Below are 9465 nucleotides of genomic sequence, written 5' to 3'. Positions count from 1 at the left end.
ATGAAGAAGAGAGAAAAAAAATAAAAAAATAAAAAAAAACAAAAAAAAAGAGAAAAGAAAAGGAAAAGAGAGAAAAATAAAAATAAAAATAGAATATGAAATCAAATTTTGAAAACTCGGGCGGGTCGGGAGACCCGGTCCGGTTTTCTTTATTAATATAAATATTCGAAAATTCAAAAAAATATTAAAATATTAAAAATTCCAAAAAAATTCGAAAATGTTTAAAAATCCCAAAAAAAATTAATTAAATAAAAATATTAAAAATTTTAGAAAAATTAAAAAAATTAAAAAATTCAGAAAAATTCCGAAAAATTCCAAAAAAAATCAGAAAATTAGGAAATGTTCAGAAATTAGTTTTGGGCTTAATTTCACTAGATTTTAGGTTAAAAAACTCAAAAAAAATAAAAAAAAAATGTGAAAATTCCTCTAAAAAATTTCCAAAATTCGGATAAGCCATTAGGGCTTTACTTTAGGGCTTTTGATTGCCTTTTTTCTTTCTAGAGACGATGCTAGGTCGCTGATTGTTTATTTTCTTTATGATTATCTGATTGCGCACTTTTAATAAATTGATTGTTGTTTTCTATTTTTAGAATGGTTAGGCGGAATCGTAGTTTTTCGATAAGCTGCCCGGTACGTTAGTTTGCGAGTATTCAAGTTTAGGTACCGAAAGGGCACTAGTTAGATCGCTAGTGTAATCAATTCCCCGAACTTTAGAATCTCTGGTTTTCGCGCGTATCGAGACGACACTCCCGCGTCTCGATCAGGGTTTCTAGCCGACCCTTGATCATAGCTAGTGGCGACTCCAATCAAATGTGTAAATTAAAAAATTCTCGTCGCGCGGGGTATGAGGCTTGGGAGTACCTCGGTCATTGGATTAATGAACCATTTGGTTCACCATTCAAACGAATCAATCGTTGTTCATATCCATCGACAAATACCTCTTGGCCTAAACCCGATCGGGACGGGTAGGTCGCGACAGCTTGGCGACTCCGCTGGGGACTTGAGGACTTAGGCCTAATATAACTTGATTGTTTGTTAACTAACGTGGTCTTATGGCAGCGCACTGTGAAGGCTAAGGTAAGTCCACTAACATTGTGTTAAATGGTTTTGTAGGTTGGGAGTTATAAGGGGTGGAGTGATTGTTGACATGTTTGTTTTGCAGGTTGGTGTAAAGGGTGTACGTGTATGTGAATGAAAATTGAAGTGTTGTTTTGATATTAACTGTCGTGCATGCTTTTACCTGCTTTAGCACTACACCTTGCACACACAACCCGCGATCTAAAACCCCGATCGCCTTAGGAAATCCATAGGAGGTGCCAAAAGTGTGGAAACCGTGCAGGGAAGGACCCATGGCTATCCCCTTTTGGTTCCGCCCATTTTCAAATAGTGATAAAGAGGACTGTCCAACGTAAGTACGGAATGGGGAAAACTCTTTTGATCTATTTGGGATGGGGACCTTTAGCCTTTAGAACTCCCACCTTTAGTGAGCTTCACGAGTCGGCATACGACTTGTTTTTGTGTTTGACATATCCACCATTTTTGGGTAAAGGTTTGTCTCTCCTTCGCATTCAATAATCGCAACCCCTTTTTCCATGCGAATTTAAATTTACTTTGTAATAAATAGTGATTGATTTAAATGCCCCTAGACTTAGATATCATGGGCCTCGATGAACTTCGAATCCTCCCGATCCCGAAGCGAGTGTTGTTGGACATGTGGGATACTCTCGACCCAAGCAAGAAGAACTACGTGGAAAAGAAGATCGGCCACCTCCTTTCTCTTTTACATATAGAACCCCAAGTGACATTGATTAAAGCCTTGGCCCACTTTTGGAACCCCGAAACCTCAACCTTTGTGTTTGATCGTCACGAATTAACCCCGACTTTGGAGGAAATTCAAATCATCATAGGCGATGTCCCTTCCCTTAGTGTCGTCGATCCTTCTTTAGGCGTGGATCCAGTCCCTCGTTTGAGTCAAATTCTAGGGGTCCCGCCGCCCGAAATTAGGACACTCCTCAATAGAAACTCCAAGGGTCTCCCACTAGCTTTCCTTGAACAACGATTCCATAGCTTCCTTTCGAGTCCTAGAGCAGAATCCACTAAAGTTTTTCTATTAGCCTTCTTCGGGTTTGTCATCTTTCCCTTCACTCAAAAAACAATGGACCCCACTGTCATCCATGTTATCGATGGGATCCTCGTCCTCAAAGGGTTTACCAACATGATCCTCGCCGAAATGTTTATCTCTCTCAATCGTTTCAAGAAGGACAAGCGTGTAGCCCTAAGAGCCCCCTTAGGTATTCTCCAAGTCTGGTTTGTGTCTCACTTGAAACAATTCGGTGGAAACTTAGCCATTCCTCATGTTAGTAAGGACATAAATCCCCTTACCCAATTCAAAGAGATAGAAAAATTCCTTCGTCCTTGGACCTTTCATAATTGGGTAGACTTCCTCGAGAATCTTACACCTAAACAAGTTCTTTGGCAAGCCCTTTGGGTTCATTTTCCTAAAGTATGTCTTACAAGCGGCCATAGTGACCCAATTCCACTCTTAGGTTTGACGGGATCGACTTCTTATTATCCTTTAAGAGCCGCCCGTCAATTCTATGTGCTTCAAGAAATTCCTCCTCCTCTAAAGTCGGGTTTATTTCGTTTCGATTTTCGCAATGGGGTTATCAAGGGAGACCAACTCGAGGAATTGAAGAACGAGATGAAACGAATCATCGATTTACTTTACTGCTACCAACCGAAGGATGTGGAGCGAGCCACCGACTTGGAAGGATCCATGAAGGAACACCATGCATCGAAGGAATACATAGCGCGACGTGTCGAGCCCGAGCTCGCCGTCACCATCCCAAAATTTCCCGTGATTGCAACCCCCAAGGAGACTCAAATGGGGCGGATCATAAGAGAAAGGGACGAAGCCCTGGCTGAGGCAGAACATTGGCAGAAAGCTTACAAGCGCGTCCGCAACATGCTGTGAAGAGGCCTTATATCCAAGACTAGTCATGTTCTATTATTTTCTTCTAGGGTGTTCTTTTAATTATCTTGGAATTGATGTATATTGCTTTTTCTTTTCATGAACTTTTAGGGCAAATGTCTAGGTATGCTTTTTACTATTTAGCGGATGTATAGGGATCTCCTTTCACAAATTTTAATGTAATTAGTGAAATTCCCTCTTTTGTAGGTTGAATGGAACATGACATGGGCATTTTAATCAATCACTATATGTTACTCCCTTTAATTGTATAATTTCTTACAGTGAAATTTTTATAAGAAACCGTTTACATGAGATGCAGCTTGTGCAAAAAGTTTCTTATCTCAGTTTCATCGTAAGAAAATATAAAATTAAAAGGTACGCAACTTTCGTGCTGTCACTTCACCGCGTACTAATTTCATTCTTTTTGTTTTATTTTATTAAAAAACAGGTGCCGAAACTACGGCTTCGAGGCAATCGCCAATTCGGACACGATCAAGGGCCACGCAAATGAATATTGAAGAGCAAAACGCCCGTTTCGCTGCTCTCGACGACAAGATCAATGATCTTGCGGCTCAACTCACTCAATTCGCGAATGATATGAGGACCGCGTTAGCAGTGCCAAATGCTGGTCAAGTCGCACCTCAAGCTGTTCCCAAGCCCGTAGAAGGACCCGCAAGAAGGAATGTTACTGAGGAGGCATTGGGTTCTACACCCGTAGTGGTCGAACTAGACCCCATTTCGGAAGCCGTCACCGCCCGTTTGGAGGAAGAACACAACAAAAGGTTCGCGAAGATAGAAGAGAAACTCCGTGCGCTACAAGGATACAAAGAGCATATGATCGAGGATTTATCTCGATATGCACAGATGAGCTTTCCTGAGAAGTTCAAGATTCTTGATTTCACTAAGTATGATGGGACTGGAGACCCAAAGATCCACTTGAAGTACTATTTGAACAGGATGGCGAGGTATGCCCAGAATGTCCCATTAATGGTTCAGACCTTCCAAGAGAGTCTAACAGGCCTGCATTGCAATGGTACATGTTGTCGAAGCCCGAGAAGTTCGAGAAGTGGGAGGAGTTAGCTTAGGCGTTCGTCCTGCAATACAAGTACAATACCGAGATAGCCCCCACGTGCGAAGTGTTGACTCGAACTGAAAAGAGAAGAAGTGAGTCCTTCAGAGCCTTCGCTCAAAGATGGCGTACTCTCGCAGCTCAAGTTCGACCCCCGCTCAGTGAAAATGAGCTACTGGATCTTTTTCTCAAAGCCTTGCCTAATGATTTCTATTTAAAGTTGGTGGGTTCCGGCTGTTTGACCTTCTCTCAGCTGGTAGATGTCGGAGAGAGGATAGAGGGGGCCATGCATGATGGTAGATTGAACGAAGGAACTAGTTGGAAGGTCCCGAACAGAAAAGAAAAGGATGTGGAGATCGATATGTACAAGCGCCAGTTGCGACGAAGCCCCTTGCCTCATCCTCTCAAGACCTCTCTGTGTTTCGAGAAAGGGCATATCAGAATTATGATTTTAAAAGGAGAGCACCGAGGCAGTTCACTCTCCTGCCTAGGCCACTATCCAAGTTGTTGCCCATGCTGTTGAGAAGGGGAATGATAGCTAAAGAAGTGCCTCGGGATAACCCTCCAAGATTCCCCGGGTTCGATTTGTCAAAGTCATGTGAGTTCCATAGAGGCGAAAAGGGTCATGATGTGGACAACTGCTTCACTTTTAAGATCAAGGTTCAGAATCTGCTCGACAAAGGCATTTTATCCTTTAAGGATCCAAACCCTAATGTTCAACAAAACCCGTTGCCTAATCATGTTGAGAATGTCAACGTGGTTATTGAGAAGGGTGATGAGAGTAAGCAAACCTTTAATGTGGATGTTCATAGACTCTATAAATTACTAATGTCAGTTGGACACTTTGAAGATGGGGAGGATATTCCGATGGAAGAAAAATTAAAATGTATCACTCGGATGGTGGACATGAGAGTAATCTATAGTATGAAGGAAGATAATATGACCGCCATGACGGCTGTTATTGACTCATTTTGTGAGAAGGAGACGGAGGAGACACCTGTTGAACCTACAGAAATTAACGAGCCAACTAATGAGGGTGTGTCGGAGAGTCTAATTGTGATCGACAGTGAAGGAGAGAATTTGTATGATGATCTTGGGCCTCAAGCTAGCAATGTGGATTGGAATCGTGAGTTCATAAAGCTCGCTCACGAGAATGGGGAAGTGGTTGACACACTGGGTCAACCTAGCAGCAAATTCGACTACCTTGTGAAGTATTCACCGCCACCCAGTTTTTTCATCGATCCCAAGGATGTTGTTCCTGATGGGTGGGGAGATATGGACGACCCACCCGAGCCTGAGGAGGAGATGGTCAACATGATTACCCCCGTGGTCATCGATCTATCAGTCGAAGAAGATCTATCAGATCCCGATGAACGAGATGTCGAGCATGTGGTCATCAACCTTATGGCAAAAGAGTTCACTACCCTAGAGGTCGATGATCATGTCATGGAACCGATGACGATTGAACTCTCGCCCGAGGACGAAGAAGACATAATAGTGGAAATGGCCCCTAGTTACGATGCTAAGGCGGTCCCTTGGAGTTACAAGGTAAGTGAAATCGATGCAGTCACTCGCTCGGGTCGATGTTATGATCCCACCAAGGTGGTTGAGAAAATGGCTATTTCAAATGAAGAGGCCGAACAATTTTTAGCAATTATTAAGACTATCGAATTTGATGTTGTCAATCAGCTGAGGAAGATGCCGGCCCAGATATCACTCCTGGATCTTTTCAAATCCTCCGAGAAACATAAAAATGCACTACTCAAGGTTCTAAATAAAGTGCACGTTCTCGAAACTATTAATGACACCCAATTGGAGGAGTTTGTCGGGTCTATCTTGTTGAAAGATCAGATTTCTTTTGCCGATAAAGATTTTCCTCTAGAAGGTCGCAATCATATTAAGGCACTGCTCATCTCGGTTAAGTGTCGAAATAAAATGGTGGCGAGAGTGCTGATTGACAATGGATTGGCATTAAACATTTGCCCACTTGCCACCCTTCGTCGTCTGGGGGTAAATGAAGAGAAAATGCTGGTATCTAAATCTACCGTTCGTGCTTTTGACAGTATAAAGAAGGAAGTAATTGGTGAGGTTGAGCTCGAACTGCTAATTGGTCCAGTCCTTTTTCTGGTCAGCTTCCAAGTCCTCGATATTCCTAGTGCCTTCAATTTTCTACTGGAACGACCTTGGATACATGCCGCCGGAGCCGTACCCTCGAGCCTGCACCAAAAGGTCAAATTCATTGTTGATGGGAAGCTGGTAACTGTTCATGGAGAAACTGACTTTAAGGTCTTTCACGACACTGCGATCCCATACGTGGAACCCGAGAACAAGGCTGAATCAAGTTATCAAACTTTGGAGTTAGTCTCGATGATCCATGTGCCCGTTGGAACCATCATGCGAGACCTAGAAATGGCTAAGCCTTCAATCATGTCGAGCAAGGTGTTGCTCGAAAATGGGCATGTCCCCGGAACCGGCCTGGGACTGCATGGTCAAGGTATCAAAGAACCCCTTCAGGTCTCCAAGTGGCGCAAAAGGATAGGCCTAGGTTATCATGGAGGCAATTCTGGTGGCTGAGATAACCATGAAGGACGAGGCAGTGTCGGAGGTCGAGGTCAGCATGGGGGCCGTGGTGGTCGTAGAGGCCATGCTAATTATGATGGCCAAGAAAGAAATAAAACTGTGGTGACTACGGAGGCCTGGCTAATCACGGAAGTTGCGGAGGTCGGGGGAGTTTATTTGGGTTAGGAGAAGGTCGGAAGGGCTTACTTCTTCCGGAGTTGAAAGAAATCTTCCCGGGTCCACCCAAGCTGCTACAGGAAGAGGAGGCCGTTCTTGGTCTCGTTGATTTATTCGAGGGGGAGTTTGCTTGTGCTGTCATAGAAAATGAAGAGGCCGAGCTTTCTGTTGCTACTGCCAACCCTTTTGAGTAGGGATGCTGCTTTTCTTTCCTGTTTTGTCTTGTTTAAGTCTGTGTTCATCCCTTCCATGGGAGGTCTGTTTAGGTCTAGGGTTGTTTCTCTTTGTAATCAAAGTCTTGGACTGCGAGCCGTCGGTCCAAGACCTTGAGTCATGTAAATGGCCTCATTTTATTAATGAAATCATGATCATGTTTTATTAAGGACGTGTGGAAGTACCCAAACCAGACTGATGATGATGCTTTGAGGCCTGGACTTCCGCACGCTTCCTGGTTTCCAAAATCATTTGCGAATAAGGACGTCCAAGGATATGAGGACGGATCCCTCATTTTCAAAAACTCTTTCAAAATGATTTCAAAACGCATGCATATCATTAGTTGTAATAACATTTGCCAATTTAATCACTAACCTTCTTTGTGGCATCTCAGGCATAACATTTCACATTATCATGATAGGTGTACATGTGAGTTGGATTTGCTTGACGAAAATTCCTTTGGGACCGATAATGACAAGGATGACCGTGATCGGAAAAGCATCGAACAAGATTGGGTTTGGCACGAAGAGTCTAAGCCGTTGACCGCGGAGCCTACAATCACCATAAATCTGGGCGATTCGGAGAATGTTAGAGAAATCAAGATTGGAGCTGGCCTTTCTGAAATCAAGATTAAAAGGATGGTTGACCTTTTAAAAGAATACCAAGATGTGTTTGCATGGTCATATGCGGATATGCCGGGGTTAGATAGAGAAATTGTAGAACATGCTCTACCAACTGATCCGAGTATCCCGCCAAAGAAACAAAGGCTCAGAAGAACAAAGCCCGAATTATCCAAGAAGATCGAAGAAGAAGTCATGAAGTTGTTAAAAGTGGGCTTCATAGAAGTGTCGTGCTATTCTGACTGGATCGCCAATGTAGTCCCTGTTATGAAGAAGGATGGTCGAGTCAGGGTTTGTATTGACTACTGCGATCTGAATCGAGCAAGTCCGAAAGATGACTTCCCGCTGCCTCACATCGATGTGTTGGTCGACAGTACCGCGGGATTTGAGCTATTTTCCTTTATGGATGGATTTTCTGGTTACAATCAAATTCGGATAAAAGAAGAAGATAAAAGTAAGACCTCCTTCATTACCCTTTGGGGGACATTTTGTTACAAGGTAATGCCTTTCGGCTTGAAGAACGCCAGGGCAACGTACCAAAGAGCAATGGTCACCCTATTTCACGATATGATGCATAAGGAGGTGGAGGTCTACGTAGACGATATGATTGCCAAATCCAAACATGGAGAGGATCACATCGAGGTGTTACGGAAGTTGTTTGACCGACTTCGAAGGTTCAAGCTAAGACTTAACCCCGCCAAATGTGTGTTTGGGGCAAAGTCTGGGAAATTATTGGGGTTCATGGTCAGTAGTCGAAGCATTGAATTTGACCCATCGAAGGTTAAGGACATTTGTGATTTGAAGCCTCCTTCTACTGTCAAAGAGGTTCGGAGTTTGCTGGAGAGACTGAACTATATGGCGAGAATTATTTCTCAATTGTCTGAGACTGCTAAACCATTTTTCAAGCTCCCGAAGAAGAACGCCAAAGTTAAATGGGATACCGATTGTCAAAAGGCATTTGAGAAAATAAAGCAATATCTTTCTCATCCGATGGTCCTGGTGCCACCTGTCCCCAGAGTGCCATTGATACTCTATTTGACAATTTATGATGAATCGTTGGGAGCCTTGCTAGCCCAAAAGAGACCAAGCGATGACAAAGAATGTGCGATATACCATCTCAGTAAGAAGTTTACTTCATCCGAAATAAATTACCCCGGAGTTGAAAAAACGTGTGTGGCTTTGGTGTGGGTATTACACCGCTTACGTTAATACACATTCCATCATTGGATCCCGCTCGTAACTGTAAATGATCCCATCAAATATTTGCTGGAAAAACCTGCATTGGTCGGAAAGTTAGCAAAGTGGCAAGTTCTGGTGTCCGAATTCGATGTCCACAGCATGACGCAGAAATCCGTCAAGGGAAGAACTATAGCTGACATGTTGGCAGAAAACGTCAAAAGGTCGAAAGACCATGATCAGTCAGATCCTATAGAGGAGCGCATTTCAGAGATAGTGGACGATTGTACTTCGACAGTGCCGTTAACCTGGCTAGTTCTAGGACTGGGCCAGTTCTTATCTCCCCGACGGGTCAACATCACCCTGTGGCTGCCAAGTTGGTATTCCCTTGTACCAATAATATCTCAGAATACGAGGCTTGCATACTGGGATTGCAATTGGTCGTTGACATGAAAGTTAGGAAGCTGCAGGTTTACGGCGATTCCGCCCTCATCATTCTTCAGACAGAGGGCCAATGGCGAACCCGTGACTCCAAATTGATTCCTTACCACGAATTCCTTGAGAAGTTAATAAAGGAATTTGAGGAGATTTCCTTTAAGTATTTACCCCGATCGCAGAATCGGTTTGCCAACGCCCTAGCCACGTTATCATCAATGCTGCAAGTCATGGAAGGATTAGAC

General features: G+C 43.4%; 1 protein-coding gene across 1 annotated transcript; it reads left to right on the top strand.

The window, feature by feature from the left end:
• Positions 1–630: 630 nt before the first annotated feature.
• On the top strand, positions 631–3208 carry LOC130138026 (uncharacterized). The gene is made up of 2 exons (XM_056310930.1): positions 631–1077; positions 1163–3208. Exon 2 carries the CDS (start codon positions 1637–1639, stop codon positions 2972–2974), a length of 1338 nt encoding a protein of 445 aa, XP_056166905.1. The 5' UTR covers positions 631–1077; positions 1163–1636; the 3' UTR covers positions 2975–3208.
• The last annotated feature ends 6257 nt before the right edge of the window (positions 3209–9465 follow it).

The sequence above is a fragment of the Syzygium oleosum genome, unplaced genomic scaffold, assembly GCF_021117445.2.
Source record: "Syzygium oleosum isolate NSW1041296 unplaced genomic scaffold, Sole_v2.1 Sole_v2.04, whole genome shotgun sequence".
Classification (NCBI taxonomy): Eukaryota; Viridiplantae; Streptophyta; class Magnoliopsida; order Myrtales; family Myrtaceae; genus Syzygium; species Syzygium oleosum.
This window is presented reverse-complemented; position numbering and strand designations above follow the sequence as displayed.

What these genes read in the sequence shown, in the direction of transcription:
- LOC130138026 (XM_056310930.1), top strand. Translation starts at nt 1,637, where the DNA reads ATGCCCCTAGACTTAGATATCATGGGCCTCGATGAACTTCGAATCCTC.